We start from the raw sequence: 25,920 nt of genomic DNA on the forward strand, positions 1-25,920 counted from the left end.
CGCCAAAATATTGTTTTACCCTACAACAATGACCACGACAATGCGGAGTCAGGTCGAGATTACACCGTCTTCGGAAACATCGCGAAATTCCCACGCTGTCAATGCGTCTCCGGCGTCCTAATTTTCGCTGAAATCACTGACAAGTCGGTAATTACTTGAGAGTTTTGAAATATAACATCTTGCCCGGGTTACTTGAAAACCAAGGTTCATGGTAACAAGGCATAAACTGGATTGACTTCCAGTTTACTAATAGCAGTATTAAAAAAATTAATTTTAAAAGTGGTTAATTGGATTTTTGTGCGGAGTGTGGGGATTCTTTGAAAATGTACGGGAGATGCATATCTAGTTTCTGGGTTGCATATCTGGGTTGGGAGCCTACTTTAAATGTAATCACCGATGGCCATAAACATTGCGAAAATTCCCACGCTTACCTGACCGTCAAACTGTCGCCTCCAATCTACCTGTCAAATGTCCTGACAGTAAATAAATTGGTTAAACACAAGTATTTTATGGTATCTTCAAATTACTTTACTTAATTTAATATTATGTGCTTCTAAATGCATCTAAGACAACCTAGCAAACCTGGGGACAGCATGCGACAGCGCCCGCAATAAGCAACGATACCTGGCGACAAGCCAGTTGTCGCCGAGAAATTTCACTGATTCTTGGAAGACTCCTCACGATCATGCCCGCGACACCCCGGCGAACTGTCAGCGACAGCCTAGTCACCGGCAGTTGCCTTAAAAATGCCTAAGTGGGACAGGCCCTTCAAGCAAATAGAACAATACAGCAACCCACAATGTCTGTGCCAAACATAATGACAAGACCAAATCTTATCTAAATCTGCACATAATCCATATCTCTTCATTACCACATAGCTATGTGTCTATCCAAAAGTTCCATAAATGCCACTATCATATCTACCTCTACTGGCAGCAAGTTCAGCCCTGGCAGCAAGTTCCAGGCACTTACCACCCTCTGTGTAAAAAATCTTTCCCACGCATCTCCTTTAATCTTTGCCTCTCGCACCTTAAAGCAATGCCCTCGAGTATTTGATATTGCCATCCTGAGAAATGGTTCTGACTGACTATACTATCCATGCCTCATAACCTTAATATGTCTATCAGGTCTCCCATGAAACTGGCATTCCGGAGAAAACAATCCAAGACTGTCCAACCTCTCCTTGTAGCTATGCCCTCTGGTCCAGGCATCATTCCGGTAAACTTCCTTTGCACAACCTCCACACACCTCCAGTGAAGAAGCTGTTCTTGAAGACTGATGAAAGATTTTCAAGCTTTTGTACATTGTTTTGTCAGGCGAGGCAAGAAGAATCACTGGGCTGTGAGTAATTATGATATCATTATGTTGGCTGCAGTGTGAATTTAGAGTTAATTAGGGAGGTTATGGTCTCGTGTGATGGTCTCGTTCACAACTCTTCGCAGATGAATGGAAGGTCTGAGGTGATCCAAAATAATGAAAGGCTTGAAAGGGGATCTAAAGATACTTCTGGTGGGAAGCTAATCCTGTAAATTGACCCATTTAGATGGTAAACCAAAAAGCACTTGTTCCATAGAAAGAGTGGTAAAAATTTGGAACACTCCACCCATAAGATACTGAGAAAATTTAAACTCTTGGAACGGGGTACTGATTGAGAATGATCAGCCATGATCACATTGAATGGCGGTGCTGGCTCGACAGGCCGAATGGCCTCCTCCTGCACCTATTGTCTATTGAAAGATTTTTCCTGGGACTGGGTATTGAATGAAACAGAGATGAGATGAGTAACCGAGGGTGAGTACAGATTGAACTGAATGGCGGAACAGACTCAAATGGCTGAATGGTCTCCTCTTTTTCTTCTGTTTCTAAGAATTGCATTTGAGATCATTATTCTTTATCGGCATAATTTAATATCACATTATTCGATGCATTTACCCAGGGGGGATCTCGGAGATTTTTACAGTTAAATTAAATATATTCTTCCAAAAGTCAGCAAAAATTTGGAGATGAAGAATAAATTCTCCCAAGAAAAGCTGAATTAAAGATACTGTGAAAGACAAACTTGTGATGGTGACCTTAAGAACTGTTAAGAACTGTTAAGAACTGGGACAGTAATTTGATGAAAGTCTTGACAGAATTGACAGATGTTTTATGAGATGTAGCTCCTGTTGGAAGTTACTTGGCTTCCAGAAACCTTTCCCTTGTCCTGAGCACTGTGGGCCAGTCACAACATTCTTGTTGGATGTTTCTTTTTTGGGGGGTTTTGTGTTGGTTGGGGTTGTGTAATTTGCTTATTTTATTGCTCTTATTGTTGGACTGTGGGTTACGAAATTTCGTCCAGAAAACTTGTTTTTTGGATGACAAATAAAGATATCCTGAATCCTGAACAAATGCATAACATAACTTGTGAAATAAGCTGGGATAAAGAGTGGCAAACACTGACCCCTTTTTATTTTAAATGGAAGAAGGCCTGTCGTACTTCACTGCAGAAGATATAGCTATAGCAGTCACATCTATACTTAGCTGAGATGTTCATATAATTTTTTTTCCCCAAGATTATTGTTTTCACCAGGTATCAGTAAAAGAGGCAAATTACAGTCTGCAACCATTTCACGAAGAATGAAACAAACAACTACTCTGCTCAGATCCTTTTGGATGCTTCCTTCTGAAACCTGGAATTAAAGTGAATAGTTTTCAGTCAGCACTTTTAATCTTCCATTTTATTATTCAGGGTGTTTAGTCTGCAGTATTTTTGTGATTACGTGTCTGGCCAGCTGCGTTGCACTGTATGGAGCTGAAGCAGAGATCTGTCTAAGATGGTTGTTTGCTTTGCAGCTGGCCAGTCCGTTGAGATTACAAGGTCAATGTACTTGTCACACGCAAAGTGAAATGCCACAAGGAAAAGGGAGGCCAGGGTGATTTTGCATTTAATTAATGGACAGAAAATCAGGTGGGCTTTGTTTGTGCATGTATTAATCCCTGCTTGGATTTCAAATATTTGCAGATCCAAGTCAATCTGATACCTCCCAGGCACTCGAATTGGAAAATCCATACCACAGTGGCCTGTGAGCCTTTAATTTTCCTGCTGTCCTGTTTGCATGCAGCCTTGTGGATGAAAGAGATGCAGAAATCGCCGGGAACGTTCAGTAATGAGGCAGGATTTGTAAAAAAGAGAAATTGCATGAATATTTTACATTTTGATGATTGATAATTGATCTGAAGCAAGGGATTTCTCGCAACAGTACTTTCGCACAGTTGGGGTACATCTGATTTAAGTGGATATTCAGTTTGAACATCAGCCTCCCCATCTTCCACTCTGCCCAGTTTTCTTTGAAACTTCGTGAAGTGTAAAAGGGCCAGCAATTAAACAATTTGGAGCTACTATGCAAAGCAAATCCCACCCACTGTGCGTTCTTGTTTTGCAGGTGGTTTGATCCTGGGTGAATGTGCAATTGTTTTCAATAGAAGTGGAGCTCTATTTGGGTTTATTTTAAAAGATTTTAGATATCACAAGTAAAGGAAAAAAACAGCATTGCATTACATGACGTATTATCTGTAAGTATTTCAAAAGGCAAGAACAGGTTTTCCAAAAGACTTATTCGTGATTTTTGCTTCTCTGTTGGATGTCAAAACATTTTTTTTTGTTGGTTTTTGTCAAACTAACTGGCACAAAGCAATCAGTCATTGTCATAGAAGCATAAGAAAATAACTGCAGATGCTGGTACAAATCGATTTATTCACAAAATGCTGGAGTAACTCAGCAGGTCAGGCAGCATCTCGGGAGAGAAGGAATGGGTGACGTTTCGGGTCGAGACCCTTCTTCAGACTGATGTCAGGGGGGCGGGACAAAGGAAGGATATAGGTGGAGACAAGAAGATAGAGGGGGAACTGGGAAGGGAGAGGGGAAGAGAGGGACAGAGGAACTATCTAAAGTTGGAGAAGTCAATTTTTCATACCGCTGGGCTGCAAGCTGCCCAGGCGAAATATGAGGTGCAGTTCCTCCAATTTCCGGTGGGCCTCACTAGGGCACTGGAGGAGGCCCATGACAGAAAGGTCAGACTGGGAGTGGGAGGGGGAGTTGAAGTGCTCAGCCACCAGGAGATCAGGTTGGTTAAGGCGGACTGAGCGAACGTGTTGAGCGAAACGATCGCCGAGCCTGTGTTTGGTTTCGCCGATGTAAAGAAGTTGACATCTAGAGCAGCGGATACAATAGATGAGGTTGGAGGAGGTGCAGGCGAACCTCTGTCTCACCTGGAAAGACTGTTTGGGTCCTTGGATGGAGTTGAGGGGGGAAGTAAAAGGACAGGTATTGCATCTCCTGCGGTTGCAGGGGAAAGTGCCCGGGGATGGGGTAGTTTGGGTAGGAAGGGACGAGTGGACCAGGGAGTTACGGAGGGAACGGTCTCTGCCGAACGCAGAAAGTAGAAGGGATGGGAAGATGTGGCCAGTAGTGGTGTCCCATTGTAGGTGACGGAAATGTTGGAGGATGATTTGTTGGATACGCTGGCTGATGGGGTGGAAGGTGAGAACGAGGGGGATTCTGTCCTTGTTACGAATGGGGGGAGGGGGAGCAAGAGCGGAGCTGCAGAAGGTAGAAGAGGCCCCAGTGAGAGCCTCATCTATAATGGAAGAGGGGAAGCCCTGTTTCCTGAAGAATGAGGACATCTCTGATGCCCTAGTGTGAAACACCTCATCCCGGGCGCAGATGCGGCGTAGACGGAGGAATTGGGAGTAGGGGATAGACTTTTTGCAGGAGACAGGGTGGGAAGAAGGGTAGTCCAGATAGCTGTGCGAGTCAGTGGGTTTATAGTAGATGTCAGTCACTAGTCTGTCTCCTGTGATGGAGATGGTGAGGTCCGCTCTTGCTCCCCCTCCCCCCATTACAGCAAGAAACGGGAGAGAGATGTCGGAGACATTCCAAGTATATTTAAGAGCAGGATGGAAATTGGAGGTGAAGTGTATGAAGTCGGTGAGTTCTGCATGGGTACAAGAGGTAGCACCAATGCAGTCGTCGATGTAGCGGAAGTAGAGTTCGGGGATGGGGCCAGTGTACGTCCGGAACAGGGATTGTTCGACGTACCCGACAAACAGGCAGGCATAGTTCCTCTGTCCCTCTCTTCCCCTCCCCCTTCCCAGTTCTCCCTCTATCTTCCTGTCTCCACCCATATCCTTCCTTTGTCCCGCTCCCCCGACATCAGTCTGAAGAAGGATCTCGACCCGAAACGTCACCTATTCCTTCTCTCCTGAGATGCTGCCTGACCTGCTGAGTTACTCCAGCATTTTGTGAAATAAATACCTTTGATTTGTACCAGTATCTGCAGTTATTTTCTTACAATAGATAATAGTTCAGCACTGCTCTCTGGTTGTGGTAGGATCATTCAGTTGCCTGAAAACAGCTGGGAAGAAACTGTCCCTGAATCTGGAGGAGTGTGTGTCACACTTCTATACCTTTTGCCTGAGGGAAGAGGGGAGAAGAGGGAGTGGCCAGGATGCGACCTGTCCTTGATTATGCTGCTGGCCTTGCCGAGGCAGCGTGAAGTATAAATATATAGGCAATAGAAGGCAGGTTAGTTTGTGTGCTGGTCTGGGCTGCGTCCACAATTATTCTTATTTGGCTTCAAATCTGAAGATTGTTTGCTGGAGAAGAAGCCAAGACAGAATGGATAGATTGAAAGAGGAGTGGAGGTAGATTAAATGGTACATTTCTAACTGGAATTGGCCATGCACCTGAAGGAGAGAATATTATTGGTAAAGAAGGCACATGATATGCTTGCCTTCATTGGTCGAGATATATATGATCCAGGAAGTCCTAATAAGACTTTTCCAGGACTTTGGTGAGACTGCATTGAGCAGTTTTGGTTGCCTAAATGCAGGATTGATGTGGAGGCTTTTATTTTCAGGTATGAAATTGGGTGTTGATGGCTTCTTGAGTAAACAGATGATTTCCAAAAGAAAGCAACTTCAAAACACAATTATTAACTATTCCTTCAATTGTAGCATGTTCTTCTGTATCAGGTCCAGTGATAATGACATCTGTCAGCTACTGCCATTAAATAGTTTATTCATTACAGCAAGACATACTTCCTTTAATTACTGTCCATTTCAACCAATGCATCTAAACCCATATCGCTAGTTAGATTGAGCATAGGCACATGCAAGTAATGGTGTACGTTATTAGTGGTGCTCTAAAGTAGTAGTAACTCCTAGCTTTTATTAGAAATATTTACTACTTATTCTCAGGTCAAGGATTAGTCCCAACCAATATTAACGGAAATAACTTTTTAAAAGAAAAAAATCAAATTGCAGACTGGTATTGGTGATGATATATGAATAGAACTCCATTATTAAGGGCTAATTGTGCCATTACAATTCTTCTACTATTTATGTTATAGTACTGAACAATTATTTCACAAACTTCTGTTTTAACGTAACTAAGTATTTGAAAAAGTGTATCAAGGTGGGTGCAGGCACTCACATAATCGTTTACGTCTCGTGCTGAGCGCCTTCCATCGGGTTTGTTTTTCAACTCATCCGAATGTGCATCTTCTTCAGCTTCCTCAGCCTCTCCAAAATCATTAAATTCTGTATCTGAAAAGACACAAAGTTACTTTAGAATTCTGGGAATTCCTTGCATTCATGGTAGTACAGTGATGAGATTTCCCCTACATTTCCCAATGGCTATTAGTATCTATCTTGCTGCCTTGGGACATTTGTTGTTCAGACAGTATAAACATGGGAATGAAAGCTGACTCCACTGGCGCATTGGGGCTGCATAAGTATTGGCAATAGAAATGAGAAAATATTGATTACTATTCTGTTGAGCATCAGCAACTCTGATTAAAAGATAAGATTTTGTTTGCAAACATCTTTATTATTTTATCCCTCAAAACAAAACAAAATATGGTTTGTTTTCGTTTTAAACTTTGTTTCTATACTTTTTTTTGCATGCAGCCAGAAAGAAAAGATTTTATTATTTGAATTGTTGAGATTGTATTTCTTGTCAAAAAGCCAATCATTTCATTCAGTGTGAATATGATGGATTGAACTACACAAGGCAGCATAGAAGATTGAAATGGAGTCTCTTTATGCTCTAAAAAAACTTCTCTTAAGGATATGCCAGAAGTGACTTTTGTCTGGACAAGAAGAAATCTGTAAACAGATGTCCATTACTTTGTGATCAATACTGCCTCAATGCATGCTTTTGACATATTCATTATAGATTTATGAACATAATTAGTAGTTTCCAATAACCTGCTTTGTGTCAAGCATTGGTGGGCTTCAGGTCAATATTCATTCAGTGCTTTGCTAAAAACAATTATGGGATGTGAATACCATCGATAAATGATAAACCCTCTCGAAGCTAATTTTGGTACATGCAATGAAATATAACATATGGCCAATTCTATGACAATGTTCTAGGATGTTAACACACTGAATGACACTTGCTGTTATCTCTTTGTTATGTAAATCACTAAAAAATCCCAGGTAAGCCCATTTCAGAACGACTGAAATCTTCAGTCTGAGAATTATGGGAACAAAATGCAACATTCTTTTCTCTACTTCTTGGATGGAAGTGATACCCGACTGAAGTAACAAAGTAATTCGGAAATGGTTTGAAAGATAAACATGCTGCAAGGCTACATGTCAACATTGAGTATTGCAATTTGCTGTTGTTTTACCAATCACAGAGACTTCCACAAGTGAAGTGAGCTAAAATCTCATCAAGGGGCATAATGACTCTGAACTTAGGAGTTTTGCTCATTAAAAATCCCCTTTTTGCTGACTGCCTTGATTTCTTCTTATTTTATTCAGTTGATCACATTCACTATTAGATGCAGAATAATCATTTTGGATGGTAATATGAAAGTTTTAAATTTAAGTTTTATGTTCTGAATAACATAGTATATTTTTTGGCAATAATTCTTACTTTCTCTTCATCATAGTTGCATAATTCACAAGCAAAGGAGCCAGGCATTCAATTGAAATTGAGTAAGATACTGAAGTAATGATATTAAGTTAATCACAAAACAGCAATCAGAGTCTACAGCGGGAGACTAGTATTATTGGTATTATATGACTGAATGCAGAGAATCGATCATATCAATTTATTAATAACAAGATGGTTTCTTTGATATGAACATGAAACGACATAAACAGTCTTTGATACTTTTACTTCTGTTGTTTTTACCTTTCAAATATATTGGATGGAGCCAATAAATAGGAAGATTGCCACACACTTCGAGGACTTTTGAATTCAGCAGGAAATGTTGGTCCTTAATTGGATGCTCAGCTGCCACCCAAACAAGAGACTCATCAAACTTCACTGGCATAATTACATCTTGCTGTTAAAATGAATGGCATATGTTAACCTTTTTATGTCAACTGCCAAAAAAGCAAGAATTCATTATTTTTTTAATATTTGGCAGTTTCATCTAAAGTTGAACTGTAAAAAAAAAACTCTGAATTTATTAGTAGTACAATAAGAGCAAATGACAAGACATAATTAAATTCAACTTCAGTTTGAACATATGGCGTGGTATAATTGTTTTTTCCACAAGTACTGATTAGCAGAATTTCATTAGGAACTTTGTGCACGAACCTATTTTTCATCATTAGGCAGCGCAGAAAAGGGCTTCAAATGCGATGTCAGCAGCAACATGATGATTTTAAAATGAAGACTTTCACGTGTATTGCATGTGCCAGTGTAAGAGAATACTGTAATTTTGACTTGGCAGATCCGAGTCTTTCCTCTGTGTCTCCTATTGACAAAATAGCTCTCAATACGTTTGGATTGGGTAAAACCCTTCTCCCTGGAGAAGGGCAGAAGTGAAGAGCATTGGCAACAGTCTGAATGCTTTTTCCATTGTAAAAGCATTGCAAAATGTTTTTAAAAAAAATCAGAGCAAAGGTCCAGAATACTGATTTGAGCATTACTGGAATTTGGAAGATTATTTCTTGGAATTTCTCTTTTTACCTTGGAACAAATGTACTGGTGTTAGCTTCCTTGAGCAAACCTCTTTCGTTATAAATGTTTTTCAATTGTTCTTTAACGATCAGAATTATTTATTTTATGCCAGAGATGGTAAATTCAAGCATGGAATGCAGAAATGGAAGGAAAGTTGATTGTGTGTGTCATGGATACTGAGGAAGGTTGTGACATCAGGATACAGGTCAGTTGGAAACTTGGGCAGAGAAATGGCAGATGGAGTTTAATCCGGACAAGTGTAAAATGTTGGGAGGTCAAATGTAAAAGGAAAGTATATAGTAAATGGCAGAACCCTTAGGAGCTTTGGTGCACAGAGGGTCGGAAGTCCATAGGTTCCTGGAAAAGGTCACATAAATAGATAGGGTTGGAAAGAATGTGTTTGTCAAACTTCCCTTTATCGGTATAGGCATTAAGTGAACAAGTTGAAAACTCATGTTACAGCTACATAAAACTTTGTTTAGGCCACATTTAGAGTATTGTGTAAAGTTTTGGTCGCCCCATTACTGAAAGGATGTGGATACTTTGTAGAAGTTCAACAGGATGTTGCCTGGATTAGAGAGTGTAAGCTTGTAAGATATCAAGAGAAGTTGAACAACCTTGAATTGTTTTTTTTCCGGAGAGTCAAAGACCGAGAGAACCTGACAGAAGTATATAAAATTACAAGGGGCATAGTTAAGGTAGATAGGCAGAATCTCTAATACCTCTAACACTAAAGGACAGAGATTAGAGAAGAAGCAATTTTAAAGGGGATTTCTGAGGTCTGAGGCAAGATTTTTACACAGTGTATGATGTGCCTTGAACGCACCGCTATGGAAGGTGCTGGATTAATTTAAATTTTCATTATGGTGGGCGCAGACATCATGGACAGAAGCACCTGTTCCTCTGCTGCAGAATCATAGATTCAGAGTTACACAGCATGAAAAAAGGCCCTTCGGCCCAACTTGTCCATACTGACTAATTTGCCTATCTGAGCTGGTCCTATTTACAGGCATTTAGCCCACATTCCTCTAAACCATTCTTATCCATGTTCCTGTCCAAATGTCTTTTGAATATTGTAATTGTACTTGGCTCTACCTCTTCCCATGGCAGCCTGTTCCACATACACACCGCCTCTGTGTGAAATTACTGGCCCTCACGTCTCTTTTAATATTTCCCTTCTCACATTAAACCCATGCCTTCGAGATTTAGACTCACCCGAACTGGGAAAAGACTGTGACTCTTTCTATCCCCTTCATGATCACCAGTCAGCCTAGGCTAGGCACTCTAGGGAAAAAAGCCCCAGGCTACAAGAATTAATGCTAGATCCAAATTAAATAGATTTCACAAATAACATTGGCTGTGTTTTACATTAACAACAGGATCTTGATCAGTTGTGCTGGTGGGCTGAGGAATGATTAATGGAGTTTAATACAGATAAGTGCGAGGTGTTGCATTTTAGGAAGTCAAACTAGGGCAGGACCTTCACAGTGAATGGCAGGGATCTGGGAGATGTCGTAGAGTAGGGGTGTAGGTAAATAGTTTCTTGAAGGTGGCATCACAGGTAAATAGGAGGTCAAGAAGGCTTTCAGCACATTAGGTAGGGTAAAGGCACATGGTCTTTTACCGAGAGTCGAGGAATCCAGAACCAGAGGACATGTTTAAGGTGAGAGGGGAACAATTTAATAGGAACCTGAGGGGCCAACTTTTTCACACAAAGTGTGGTGGGTATATGGAGGGAACTTCCAGAGGAGGTAATTGAGGCAGATACTATAACAACATTTAAAAGACTATGGACAGGTACATGGACCGGGAAGGTCTAGAAGGATATTCACAGGCAAGTGGAATTAATGTAGAAGAGGCATCTTGGCCAGCATTGGGCCATTGGGGCCATTTCCATGCAGTATGACTCTATAACTCCATCCATGTACTTACCAAGGAGTTGATGACTGAATTGACACATTTGAATGACAATGAAGGCTACAGAATGGTCAGAGGTCAAATATATTGCACACACATAGGGGCTGTGAAAATTTGGAACTGAAAGCACCAGAAGGAAGCAACTTTCTTTAACGTCTGACCTAACCAGTTTCAGAGAGGTCATTTGTCTGTAAAGCTGAATTTAATCCAAGCAAATCTAATTTCCAATATTAAGAAAACTATAAAATAGATTGCTAGTCACACATTCATCTATGTTACGTTAAATGTCATATCATCTGATGTATTTATTTACTTCAGTGTTTATCCATCTGTGTTCTGGAAAACATCAGGAGTGGACTGTAGTGTGGGGAGGAGTATTAGTTGTTACAGACCTTGTGCCACGCACTAAATGCCAAGGCATCAAACATTAATCATACCTTTTGATTATAGTGGTTGTAGTGCATTACAGGAAAGACAAGGGCTATCTGGCATAGACCTGCAATTTATTTTTGAGAATTTAATTTGTAAAGGAGTTGCAACATGCATAAAAAAATATTTTGCTAGTAGATGTGAATTCACAATAGTTTAAGTTTTCAAACTGCAAGTCTATAAACCTGTGCAAGTTTTTATTTTACACGAATGAGGCAAAGAATTGATGTACAATTTTTATTGCTATAAATTTTTTACATTCTCATTAATAACTCCAGTATAAATTATTTTTATGTATTGAACTCCTGCAGAAAATTGTTTCTTATACTTGCTTATACTTTTATTATGAAGCACACAAAAATATTTTGCTACACTTTGTGGATCTATATTCTTACACAAGATCCGATTGCTTTGAAAAGAAGGCAAATTATTGGTGAATGACTCTTGGGAAATGAAGACGTAACTGCCAAGAAAATATTGTTTTCTAGTTTTTAAGAAAGTTTATTGATATTGTGTGCGAGAAATTAAATTGTGAGAATAATATATAAATTAATGAAGCTCTCAAGATATCAGTCAGATGATTAGTTTATAAATATTAAAGTATTGTACTATGTAATATGTAGTATATTTGCCTTGAAGGTTTTCACAATTCAGTACATGAAGTACATGTTATATGTGGCAAGTTGACTCCAACATATAACTTTATTGACAATATTTTTGGAGGAAGAATACAGCCCTCTGTTGCTGCTGTGCAGAATGTAGATGCTGCCATGGATGTCCAGAGTATTTTTTTCTGCTAATAAGGTAGGATAGCACAATGGCACAGTAGAGCTGCTGCCTCACAGCGCCAGAGACCCAGGTTCAATGCTGACCACAGGTGCCGTCTGTATGGAGTTTGTACTTTCTCCCTGTGACAGTGTGGGTTTTTTCTGGGTGCTCCAATTTCCTCCCACATTCCAAATATGTAGGATAGAAAGTTGGGTGATGGTTGAAGGTTTTTTTTCAGACTGAAAGCCTGTGACTAGTGGTGTGCCTCAGGGTTCGGTGCTGAACTCATTGCTTGTTTTGTCATCTATATAAATGATTTGGTTGAGAATGTACAAGGCTTGATCAGTAAGTTTGCCTATGACACTAAAGTGGGTAGTGTTGTTGATAGTGAAGGTGGTTGTCAAAAATTGCAGCAGGATATTGATCAGTTGGGTAGTTGGACTGAGGAATGGTTGAAGTAGTTGAATACCGATAAATGCAAGGTGTTGCATTTTGGGAAGTCAAACTAGGGCAGGACCTTCACAGTGAATGGCAGGGATCTGGGAGATGTCGTAGAGTAGGGGTGTAGGTAAATAGTTTCTTGAAGGTGGCATCACAGGTAAATAGGAGGTCAAGAAGGCTTTCAGCACATTAGGTAGGGTAAAGGCACATGGTCTTTTACTCAGAGTCGAGGAATCCAGAACCAGAGGACATGTTTAAGGTGAGAGGGGAACAATTTAATAGGAACCTGAGGGGCCAACTTTTTCACACAAAGTGTGGTGGGTATATGGAGGGAACTTCCAGAGGAGGTAATTGAGGCAGATACTATAACAACATTTAAAAGACTATGGACAGGTACATGGACCGGGAAGGTCTAGAAGGATATTCACAGGCAAGTGGAATTAATGTAGAAGAGGCATCTTGGCCAGCATTGGGCCATTGGGGCCATTTCCATGCAGTATGACTCTATAACTCCATCCATGTACTTACCAAGGAGTTGATGACTGAATTGACACATTTGAATGACAATGAAGGCTACAGAATGGTCAGAGGTCAAATATATTGCACACACATAGGGGCTGTGAAAATTTGGAACTGAAAGCACCAGAAGGAAGCAACTTTCTTTAACGTCTGACCTAACCAGTTTCAGAGAGGTCATTTGTCTGTAAAGCTGAATTTAATCCAAGCAAATCTAATTTCCAATATTAAGAAAACTATAAAATAGATTGCTAGTCACACATTCATCTATGTTACGTTAAATGTCATATCATCTGATGTATTTATTTACTTCAGTGTTTATCCATCTGTGTTCTGGAAAACATCAGGAGTGGACTGTAGTGTGGGGAGGAGTATTAGTTGTTACAGACCTTGTGCCACGCACTAAATGCCAAGGCATCAAACATTAATCATACCTTTTGATTATAGTGGTTGTAGTGCATTACAGGAAAGACAAGGGCTATCTGGCATAGACCTGCAATTTATTTTTGAGAATTTAATTTGTAAAGGAGTTGCAACATGCATAAAAAAATATTTTGCTAGTAGATGTGAATTCACAATAGTTTAAGTTTTCAAACTGCAAGTCTATAAACCTGTGCAAGTTTTTATTTTACACGAATGAGGCAAAGAATTGATGTACAATTTTTATTGCTATAAATTTTTTACATTCTCATTAATAACTCCAGTATAAATTATTTTTATGTATTGAACTCCTGCAGAAAATTGTTTCTTATACTTGCTTATACTTTTATTATGAAGCACACAAAAATATTTTGCTACACTTTGTGGATCTATATTCTTACACAAGATCCGATTGCTTTGAAAAGAAGGCAAATTATTGGTGAATGACTCTTGGGAAATGAAGACGTAACTGCCAAGAAAATATTGTTTTCTAGTTTTTAAGAAAGTTTATTGATATTGTGTGCGAGAAATTAAATTGTGAGAATAATATATAAATTAATGAAGCTCTCAAGATATCAGTCAGATGATTAGTTTATAAATATTAAAGTATTGTACTATGTAATATGTAGTATATTTGCCTTGAAGGTTTTCACAATTCAGTACATGAAGTACATGTTATATGTGGCAAGTTGACTCCAACATATAACTTTATTAACAATATTTTTGGAGGAAGAATACAGCCCTCTGTTGCTGCTGTGCAGAATGTAGATGCTGCCATGGATGTCCAGAGTATTTTTTTCTGCTAATAAGGTAGGATAGCACAATGGCACAGTAGAGCTGCTGCCTCACAGCGCCAGAGACCCAGGTTCAATGCTGACCACAGGTGCCGTCTGCATGGAGTTTGTACTTTCTCCCTGTGACAGTGTGGGTTTTTTCTGGGTGCTCCAATTTCCTCCCACATTCCAAATATGTAGGATAGAAAGTTGGGTGATGGTTGAAGGTTTTTTTTCAGACTGAAAGCCTGTGACTAGTGGTGTGCCTCAGGGTTCGGTGCTGAACCCATTGCTTGTTTTGTCATCTATATAAATGATTTGGTTGAGAATGTACAAGGCTTGATCAGTAAGTTTGCCTATGACACTAAAGTGGGTAGTGTTGTTGATAGTGAAGGTGGTTGTCAAAAATTGCAGCAGGATATTGATCAGTTGGGTAGTTGGACTGAGGAATGGTTGAAGTAGTTGAATACAGATAAATGCAAGGTGTTGCATTTTGGGAAGTCAAACCAGGGCAGGACTTACACAGTGAATGGCAGGGCCCCGGAGAAGGCCACGCTGTATGGTTCTATGCCTCTATGACATGCAGGTTTGTAGGTTTATTGGCTTCTATAAAATCTCCTAATGTGTAGGTTATAGCACTGGTCTAGGGGTGATCGATGATCGGCATGGACTCGGTGGGCTGAAGGGCCAATTTCCACGCTGTATCTAAACTAAAAGTTTAATATGACCCACCACTCCTAAGGCCAGAGAGCTTTTTTACACGAGTGAGTGGTGTTACATTTGCAGACTGGTGTTGATGCTAATGAGATTACTTTGCATCTCATATCTTGCAATCTACATACAAGAATGAGTAACCTGTAAACCTAATAGCAAGTAGTTATTGAAGTCAAGATGTAGTTTGAAGCCAGGAGCCACGACTTTTGGCCAGTAAAAGACTAATCAATGAGGGGGCTGGCAGAGCTTCAGTGAGGTTTTGCTTTGAACGGTTGAATCTCAATTTTTTTTCTGGATAATACCTAGTAATCCTACCCAGTGGTGGATCTTGTAAGATTAAGTCAAACTTTAATACTTTGATCCATTATTTTGAACTTTGGTGTCAGTCATGAGATTTTCTTTGTGTATACAAGTTTCAAACATGGAATGATGCAATCAACATCTCATGGAATTAGAGGCCAAAAATGCTTTCAGAGGAATAAAAGACAGTCTGAGAACTTTGTGCTGTAGATAGACGTGGATGGGGTAAATGTCAACATGAAAAGCCACTGCAGGTGGAGTTTAATATCTACTCCTGGATTTTTTTGTGAGCAACTGAATTGTTAATTGTTAAGGACTGTTAACTAAAGAGATGTTCCAGTTTTCCATCAGCGATTATTTCAATTAATGTTTCTGTAAATCAAACTCATTTTAAGAAAGATTTTTATTAATTAGCTGTGTAGGAGATGTGAGGCAAAAATCAGTCAGACTAGATTGGACTAATTGCAATCCAATCCCTGGTATTCAAATGATCTGGATGTCCAACTGACAGCTTTTATTTCACAATGTGCTGGTTCTTATTTCCATCCCTCAGCTTGATGAAATGAATCTTTTTGAAAGAACTAGGGCGGGAGGGTGGGGTCAACCCTATTGCCTTCAATATTCCTTCAACCACATGTCTGATATGAACAGTTTCCTTGCCAGTCCTTCTGTATTAACCAAATACAGTATGGATAAAAAGCTGGATCAAAATGGGAGTGATGCAAATGTGCCAGTTATCTGTTTCTAACTTAACACTCATTTCTTCATATATCACAGAAGGAGGTCACCAAGTCCATGTCAGCTTTGTCAGCTTTCAGGTCAATCCCACCGCTCCATTTTCTGCAAATTATTCTGTCCCAAAAGGCCATTAGTGCTCCCTGAGTCTCCCATTGCCGATTTACACCAGAGGTTTAGTTTAGTTTAGAGATACAGTGTGGAAACAGGCCCTTCGGTCCACCGAGTCCACATCGACCAGCAATCCCCGCACACTAATGCGACACACACGAGGGACAATTTACATTTATATCCAAGCCAATTAACTTACAAACCGGTACGTCTTTGGACTGTGGGAGGAAATCGAAGATCTCAGAGAAAACACAAGCAGGTCAAGGGGAGAATGTACAAGCTCCGTACAGACAGCACCTGTAGGTTATTTAGAATTAGCCAAATAATTAGCACATCTTAGGGGCATCGGAGGAAACTTGAGGTAAACCCACACAGTCAAACATTCGGACTCCACACTGACATCATCAGAGGTCAGAATCAAGCTGGGGTTGCTGAGTTCTGAGGTGGCTGCACTAACTGAGGTGCCAGTGTGCCACCTTGGGTCATTTTTCTGCATTAAGGCAGCACAAATGAAACTTGTCTTTCACTGTTATTGTATTTAGTCTTCTACCTCAATTTTTTGTTCCAGAATGTTACACTCTCCTCATACATTGTATTCTTTTACCAGCAAACCAGATACCCAAATGAGGTTGGGAAGGGTCTGAAGAAGGGTGCCAACCTGAAACATCCCCTATCCTTATTCTCCAAAGATGCTGCCTGACCCACTGAGTTACTCTAGCCCTTTGTGTTTACCATAGATACCCGAGCTTCCTGAAACAACTCTAATTTGATATTCAGAAGAGTTACAATAAAGTAAAATGAGGACAACCCTCTGAAAGATGTAATTTTAATTGTTCTGGGGTTTACTGTATGGTGGAACTACTAATCCATCTTAATATCTGAGATCATAATTGACGAATTTGACTGATTGAATGAACGTCATCAACAGCTAATCAGAAGGGTGAACATGCAGATACAGCGAATAAGAGAATAAATTATTAAGAGAATAAATTGGACAGAGGTCTGTAAATTAGATAAAGTACATAAGATCTATTCGGTGTGACAGGAACAAATGAAGCTTAGAAATAATTCTGCCCTTACACAGATGTACAACAGGTCAATTAGTGTTTGCCGTTAATGGAATTATCACTGCAAAATATTTTGCAGACTGGATATCTTGTTTTGCTGAGCCGTGCGATTATGGGGAGGAAGGAAAACTTCTGTGAAGGGTTCAGTATGCAGCCTAAACAGAATTTACTCGATGCATTACGGATCTTGCATCTGTTTCTGCAACAATGGCTCACGGCATTTAAGCTGGAAATGGTGCAGAGAAGATTTATGAGGATGTTGCCAGCTCTCAAGGGTCTGAGCTAAAGGGAGAGGTTGAGCAGGCAGGACTTTTATTCCGTGGAGTGCAGGAGGCTGAGGGGTGATTTTGTCGAGACGTATAGAATCGTGAGGGGAATAGATAAGGTGAATGGACAGAAATGTTAGATGCTGTTTGATGCAACTGAGCATGCATTAGCAACCTGTGTCCTAACACACCAGGTAGCCAGAGGACTTGAAATTAAGAATGCTGAGAGTTCAATCCAAATGTACCCCTTATAATAATTTTTTTAATGATGATTTTCTTGTAGAAATTCCCTTGTGTAACATTGCAAAATAAATTACAATGGTCAGTTCGAATAGACCATTGCCCTATTATTTCAATTACTCTCAAAATGGTAACAGATTGACATGTTTTCCAAAGGCTAACTGGGATATGCAATTATCTACTAATAATAAAGATGTCAAAACTTGCTTCTGGACTGGGTAAAATTTCTTATTCATGTTTTTCGACTGTGATTGGGATGAATATATTCTTTGATATCAGGATATTGAGGAATGAGATAATTTTATGTAGTGGCCTAAACCAAAAAACCTTTAAAAGTTACTCCATAGAAGTGCAGGAACTCCATAGAAGAGCAGGATTGAATAAGGAAGTGAAATGCCAAGATGACATCCTGAATGGATCAATGGTTTCACAAATGGAGGATGACACCATGCAGAAGGCTGTTTGTCACATTTCAAGGATTGCAAATCATATTTTGAAGAATTTAATCTATCCTTACATCCAAACTGCTAACTTGGGTGTCAATACATTAACTAATTGCATATAGAATCAGAGTTATACAGTAACTGGACCTTCAGCTCAATTCGCCCATGCTGACCAATTTGCCTGCATATCCCTCTAAACCTTCCACACTACCCATGAATCTATCCAAATGCATTTGACACGTTCCAATTGTCCTGCTTCTACCACTTCCTCTGGCACATAGCAATCAACCCATGAGTGAAACAATTACCCCCTCAAGAATTTCATTGTTCTATCTGGGACAGATGACAATAAAACACTCTTGCTCTTGACTCTCTTTATAATTTTTCCTCTCTCACCTGAACCCAGTCTGACCTTTCTGTCATGGGCCTCCTCCAGTGCCCTAGTGAGGCCCACCGGAAATTGGAGGAACAGCACCTCATATTTCGCTTGGGCAGCTTGCAGCCCAGCGGTATGAAAAATTGACTTCTCCAACTTTAGATAGTTCCTCTGTCCCTCTCTTCCCCTCCCCCTTCCCAGTTCTCCCTCTATCTTCTTGTCTCCACCTATATCCTTCCTTTGTCCCGCCCCCCTGACATCAATCTGAAGAAAGGTCTCGACCATGAACTACTATCTACATCTTTGGTGACCCTCGGACTATTCTTGATCTGACTTTGCTGGCTTTACCTTGGACAAAACATTATTCCCTTATCATGTATCTATACACTGTAAATGGATCAATTGTAATCATGTATTGTTTTTTTGCTGACTGGTTAGCACGCAACAAAAGCTTTTCAATGTACATGTGACAAAAAACTAAACTGAGCTGCAAAAAATAAATAATTTAAAATAAGGGCACACATAGATCCAATAGGTATTACGACGCTTCCATGACAATGACTGATTGCTTTGTGCCAGTTAGTTTGACAAAAACCAACAAAAAAATATGTTTTGACATCCAACAGAGAAGCAAAAATCACCAATAAGTCTTTAGGAAAACCTGTTCTTGCCTTTTGAAATACCTACAGATAATACGTCATGTTATGCAATGCTGTTTTTTTCCTTTACTTGTGATATCTAAAATCTTTTAAAATAAACCCAAATAGAGCTCCACTTCTATTGAAAACAATTGCACATTCACCCAGGATCAAACCACCTGCAAAACAAGAACGCATAGTGGGTGGGATTTGCTTTGTGTAATGTCCCGTCATATCTGTTAGTCTTGTGTCATGTTCTGTGTTTAGATTCTCATTTCAGGTCCCTTGACTTCCTGCCATTGTAATTGTCAGCCCCGCCTTGATTGTTTCCACCTGTGTGCCCTTACACAGTAGTAGCTCCAAATTGTTTAATTGCTGGCCCTTTTACACTTCACCCTCCCCCTTCCCAGTTCTCCCTCTATCTTCCTGTCTCCACCCATATCCTTCCTTTGTCCCGCTCCCCTGACATCAGTCTGAAGAAGGGTTTAGATGCATTGGTCTTCTAGTTTTAGGGTTCTCTACTCTGGGGGAAAAAGTCTCTGACTTCCACTTTATCTACCTCCCTGATGATTTTATATACTTCTGTAAGGTCACTTCTCAGTTTCCTTGGCCCCAAGGAAACTATGTACCTGTAGTAAATGTACCTGTAGTCCTCACTCTCCACTCTACAACACTCCCCAGGGCCCTATCAAGTCCTGCCCTGGTTTAACTTTCTAAAGTTCATTACTTCACACTTGTCCGCATTAAATTCCATCTGCCATTCCTTTACATACTTTCTCAGTGATCTTGGTCGTAACCTTAGACTACATTTTTTGCATTACCAATTATAGTGTCATCCAGAAACTTTCTAATCATGCTGCCTAAGTTCCCATCGAAATAGACATAGACGACAAGCAAAAAGGGACCCAGCTCTGATCCCTGCCTGTAGATTGGTCTGTAGGAAATTACCTGTAGATTGAATGTGGAATAGGGATCAGCAGCAGCTTGATTGTTAATCACTGGGAAAACCTGATCAGAACCTGAAAGCTCTAGAAATGTGTTATCCACAAGTGCAGTAATTAGTAGCAAGTGTAAACCAGTATCTGCAGTTCCTTGAGTCTACAGTCGAAAAATTGTGGCAAGTATGTACTTTGGATGCTGAGAGAAGAGCTTTAACCATTATGCAAAATGGCATACATGCACATTAGCTGTTTTATACATTCTAACCATCATATCTCGCTTCCTATCAGGAATGCTTGCTCGATTTTAATTCAGTTCCTAATTTCATTTACTAATAGAAGCAGCTACCATGTTTCTTCCATTTTGGAACAAGTACATTATTTGTTGTCACGCTCCAGAGGACTATTTGTTTGCGAATGGCTATGCCTTTAAACAACAAATTGCTCAAAAGCCACCAAGGGTGTGCCATGAGAAAATAATTTTGGTGCTTTTGTTCTCCTCAAAACTCAGGAGAGACTAAAGACAAAGCAGGGAAATCTCTGGTCATTATAGTTCAGCTATGCTCATCATACAATCACCGATCCTTTGAATGAGCTCTTTTGCACTCTTGAATGTATTGTCTTTTTAAAAGGACTGCACATTTATTTGCCAATATTGATCTTCTTGCAAAGAGATGTGTTTTTTTGACAAAGTTTTTGACTCAAATTTCCTATCTTATTTATAATGATGCACTTTCTTACAAATATTGGAGCAATCAACCTGGGGCGAGTCCTACATCACTACATTTATGTTCTGGCACTGTGTTGTGTACCACGGTAGCTGAGACAGAAGGAATATGGTCAGTTGTTCTGAGAAAGCTGAAGCTGCTGGGGCCTTGACTAAAACGACATCATTTATAATGTATACAACATAAATAATGTATTTCTTTAGCATCCCTGAGGTTTAGCCTCCAGAAACGGCGATTTTTTAGGTGTTCTTAGGTAACTAAGAATTAAAAACAATTTTTTGGCTTTTAATGATTATGAGCAAAAGCTTAATTATTTTAAATTGAGAAAATTGATCAGCCATTACTGATTGAAAACAACTTTATAAAGTTCTAAAATATAATTGGATTTGGCCTTAAACTAAAGGCATCTAGTTTGATTTTAAGAGGCTTGAACTAGGAAATAAGGAATGTATAGGGAAAAAAAAAGATATTGGTAACATGCAAGAGAATGAGACTAATTGAAAAACTCTTTTGAGTATTTGATAAACTGGCCTAATTATGCTGCAAAGTATGAACATACAAAATGAGATAACAGAAACTGAATAAGAGCTTCCAGGAACAGTCACCATTCATCTGAAGTCCCTTTTATTTATTTGCAGTGCAAAATCCAGTCATTGTCACCTGAACATCAACAAGTAGTGTACACAGCAATTGTCATTTTCAATGCCGGCAAAAGTGTAGGTTGTACAGTGTCTAATAGCGGACCTGAGCTGAATGCTCTGTTTTTTGCTTCTGATTGATGTTTGAGAAAATATGTTGACCCAATGTTTCTTTCACTTAGGGCTCATGACTGATTTCTAATGCAAACAAAAATCACTTAATTAAGAATTTTGCTGATTAAAGAATACTTGGTGTTTACGTTCAATTGTAAAATGCTGTTAAATATAAGCAAATAATTTTTCATCACAAAATAGAAAAAAACTCTATATGAGTTTTGTTTATCACCAAATTCTTCTTTTGTTTATCATGGGAGATTATTATTAAATTAGTATAATACGTGAATTTAAATTTAAGAGATTGGAAAAACAGTGCATACTGATGAATACATGAAAATGTATACAACTTCATTTGACATTAGAACATGGAATATAGAACAGTGAACACAGGAACAGGCCCTTTGGCACACAATGTCTGTGCCGAACATAATGCCAAGACCAACTTTTATCTGCCTGCACATAAAGCCTGACAAAGTCAAGTCAGTCAAGTCAAGTCAGAAACAAGTGTTCTGAACTTAAAGAAAGGTAACTTTGAGTGTATGAGACGTGAATTGTCCAAGATAGACTGGCAATTTATACTTAAAGGGTTGACGGTGGACATGCAATGGAAGGCATTTAAAGATTGCATGGATGAACTACAACAATTGTTCATCCCAGTTTGGCAAAAGAACAAACCAGGAAAGGTAGTGCATCCGTGGCTAACAAGGGAAATCAAGGATAGTATTAAAACAAAAGATGAAGCATATACATTAGTCAAAAAAAGTATCATACCAGAGGACTGGGAGAAATTCAGAGTCCAGCAGAGGAGGACAAAGGGCTTAATTAGGAAAGGGAAAATAGATTATGAGAGAAAACTGGCAGGGAACATAAAAACTGACTGCAAGAGCTTTTATAGATATGTGAAGAGAAAAAGACTAGTTAAGACAGATGTAGGTCCCTTGCAGTCGGAAACAGGTGAATTGATCATAGGGAACAAGGAGATGGCAAACCAATTGAACAACTACTTTGGTTCTGTCTTCACTAGGAAAGACATAAACAATCTGCCGGAAATAGCAGGGGACCGGGGGTCTAACGAGATGGAGGAACTGAGGGTAATCCAGGTTAGTCGGGAAGTGGTGTTAGGTAAATTAAATGGATTAAAGGCCGATAAATCCCCAGGGCCAGATAGGCTGCATCCCAGAGTGCTTAAGGAAGTAGCCTCAGAAATAGTGGATGCATTAGTGATAATTTTTCAAAACTCTTTAGATTCTGGAGTAGTTCCTGAGGATTGGAGGGTAGCTAATGTAATCCCACTTTTTTAAAAGGGAGGGAGAGAGAAAACGGGGAATTATAGACCAGTTAGCCTAACATCAGTAGTGGGGAAAATGCTAGAGTCAGTTATTAAAGATGTGATAGCATCACATTTGGAAAGTGGTGAAATCATCGGACAAAGTCAGCATGGATTTATGAAAGGCAAATCATGCCTGACGAATCTTATAGAATTTTTCGAGGATGTAACTAGTAGAGTGGATGAGGGAGAACCAGTCGATGTGTTATATCTGGACTTTCAGAAGGCCTTCGACAAGGTCCCACATAGGAGATTGGGGTACAAACTTAAAGCACACGGTATTGGGGGTTCAGTGTTGAGGTGGATAGATAATTGGTTGGCGGGCAGGAAGCAAAGAGTAGGAATAAACGGGTCCTTTTCGGAATGGCAGGCAGTGACTAGTGGGGTACCGCAAGGCTCAGTGCTGGGACCCCAGTTATTTACAATATATATTAATGATTTGGACGAGGGAGTTGAATGCAATATCTCTAAGTTTGCGGATGACACGAAGCTGGGTGGCAGTGTTAGCTGCGAGGAGGATGCTAGGAGGCTGCAGAGTGACTTGGATAGATTAGGAGAGTGGGCAAATGCATGGCAGATGCAATATAATGTGGATAAATGTGAGGTTATCCACTTTGGCGGCAAGAACAGGAAAGCAGAGTATTACCTGAATGGTGGCCAATTAGGAAAAGGGGCGGTGCAACGTGACCTGGGTGTCATGGTGCACCAGTCATTGAAAGCAAGCGTGCAGGTGCAGCAGGCAGTGAAGAAAGCGAATAGTATGTTGGCATTCATAGCAAGAGGATTTGAGTATAGGAGCAGGGAGGTTCTGCTGCAGTTGTGCAGGGCCTTGGTGAGACCGCACCTGGAGTATTGTGTACAGTTTTGGTCTCCTAATCTGAGGAAAGACATTCTAGCCTTAGAGGGAGTACAGAGAAGGTTCACCAGATTGATCCCTGGAATGGCAGGACTTTCATATGAAGAAAGACTGGAAAGACTAGGCTTATACTCGCTGGAATTTAGAAGACTGAGGGGGGATCTTATTGAAATATATAAAATTCTTAAGGGGTTGGAGAGGCTAGATGCGGGAAGATTGTTCCCGATGTTGGGGAAGTCCAGAACCAGGGGTCACAGTTTAAGGATAAGGGGGAAGTCTTTTAGGACCGAGATGAGAAAACATTTCTTCACACAGAGGGTGGTGAGTCTGTGGAATTCTCTGCCACAGAAGGTAGTTGAGGCCAGTTCATTGGCTATATATAAGAGGGAGTTAGATGTGGCCCTTGTGGCTAAAGGGAATGGGGGGTATGGAGAGAAGGTAGGTACAGGTTACTGAGCTGGATGATCAGCCATGATCATATTGAATGGCGGTGCGTACAGGCTCGAAGGGCCGAATGGCCTACTCCTGCACCTATTTTCTATGTTTCTATGTTTCTAATCTATACCCTGCATGTCCATGTGCCTATCCAAAAGCTTCTTAAACTACAGTAACAGATCTGCTTCTACCACCACTCCTGGCAATGCATTTCAAGCATTTGCCCTGCATATCTCCTTTACATGTTCTCTGCAAAAAAAAATATCGTTTGTTGCATGTCTGACAACTACACAGAAGCATAAATGTGACTTGGAAGTATCTAATTGTAACTCGGAGTGATGAAAGTTATCCCAGGAATGGTTCCATCAGGTTTCACTCCAGGAAAGGAGGATTTTCAATCAATAGTACTGAACTAATTCCCTGAACACACAGTTTAAAGAAGAAAGTCTTGAGGAAAGCGGTAACTCAGCTTAAAGAGAATGCTTTTGTACACATTATTATGTTATGTGAAGGTATTGAGGAAAACAGAGCTGACGGCGTTTCTATGAAGACTGTAGGCTATTTACTAAAGTGAACCAATTGGATCATTTAATATATGATCATTTTGTCAATCTATTTCCAAAGATAAATAACAAATAGGAAAATGGTCAGGGAACTGAAATATAAGACTAGTTTGACCCTCTGCAGTGTGTAAAGAGATAGAAAAATCGTAGAGTAAACAACTGAGTATCTGAGTCCTGAAACCCAAATGGACCTTGGCAAAGGCCAAGACCTCATGAGGGATGGGCAATATTTTAATAAGCTGGCTTTGTGTAAACCACAAGAGCCACATTCAGACTGGGAAGAAAGATAGAGAAAGAGTCTTGTAAAAGTGAGACCCAAACTTGAGGATGATTATTTTTGATAAAATATTATTCTTTGCCCACAGAATTAAAAAAATTAGATAACAGGAATCCATCTACAACATGGAGAAACCAATAGGACACTGACGAAAGTGGGACGAGAGAAGAACTGAAGGGTTTTATGTAAGTATAGAAGTTGGATAAAATGAATACTGAAGTTTTGATGAAAGAGTTCAATAAGTTACATTCACTTTATTTGATGAAAATTGAAGGGGCAGAAAGATAGGTTGTGGAAACCTGGAACACCTGATGCATCAAGTAGTTAAGTCCAAGTCACCAGACAAATGTGCAAATGTAATTGATAGGCAAGGGTGCAGATACAGGTCCGTCTTGATTTAAATGAAAGCAGGCCAAAGTTGAGAGCCTGAATTGCTTAAGTCTATTCCTGACTACCAACTGCAGCTTTGGAAAGAATGAGAGAAGGTGGCTGAGCTTTTGGATGCACACACAAACAAACTAGGGAGAACTAGATGACAAGTGACATTTTTATTTTTACATGTTGATGTGGACTACCAAGAGCAGCAAAATAAACTCTTATGACATCGTTTTGACAAAGAGGACATTTACCAAGAAAAGGCAAGATGATGATTTATTACGATTCTTTGAGATATAACAGAATTGTTTGATGATGATAATACGGCGAATGATTCATATCTTGGCTACCAAAAGGCTTTTCATAAGATGCATCACAAGAAATTTGTGGGGAAAGTGAACGCTCTTGGGATAGAGTAGGATGTGCAAATTGGATAATAAATAGACTAAAAAAGGGAAATGGAGGGGACTAATGAGTGGTCATAGTTATGGTGCATTAGCTGTGAACAAAGAATGCTCATGGAATCATTGCTGGGTTCTTCTGTTTATGG

At 39.8% G+C, this 25,920-nt stretch overlaps 1 protein-coding gene across 2 annotated transcripts in view; it reads right to left on the reverse strand.

Annotated features, from left to right (window-relative positions):
• tnmd (tenomodulin) overlaps positions 1 to 25,920 on the reverse strand; it is a 125,663-nt gene that overhangs the window by 7,379 nt on the left and 92,364 nt on the right. For both annotated transcript variants that reach the window (XM_078411937.1, XM_078411938.1), the window contains 2 exons: positions 8,186 to 8,339; positions 6,473 to 6,585 (listed from right to left, as the gene is read on the reverse strand). In XM_078411937.1, coding sequence (XP_078268063.1) covers positions 6,473 to 6,585; positions 8,186 to 8,339 — 267 coding nt within the window. The remainder of the gene's footprint in view (positions 1 to 6,472; positions 6,586 to 8,185; positions 8,340 to 25,920) is intronic.

The sequence above is a fragment of the Rhinoraja longicauda genome, chromosome 15 (assembly GCF_053455715.1).
Source record: "Rhinoraja longicauda isolate Sanriku21f chromosome 15, sRhiLon1.1, whole genome shotgun sequence".
In the NCBI taxonomy this organism is placed as follows: Eukaryota; Metazoa; Chordata; class Chondrichthyes; order Rajiformes; family Arhynchobatidae; genus Rhinoraja; species Rhinoraja longicauda.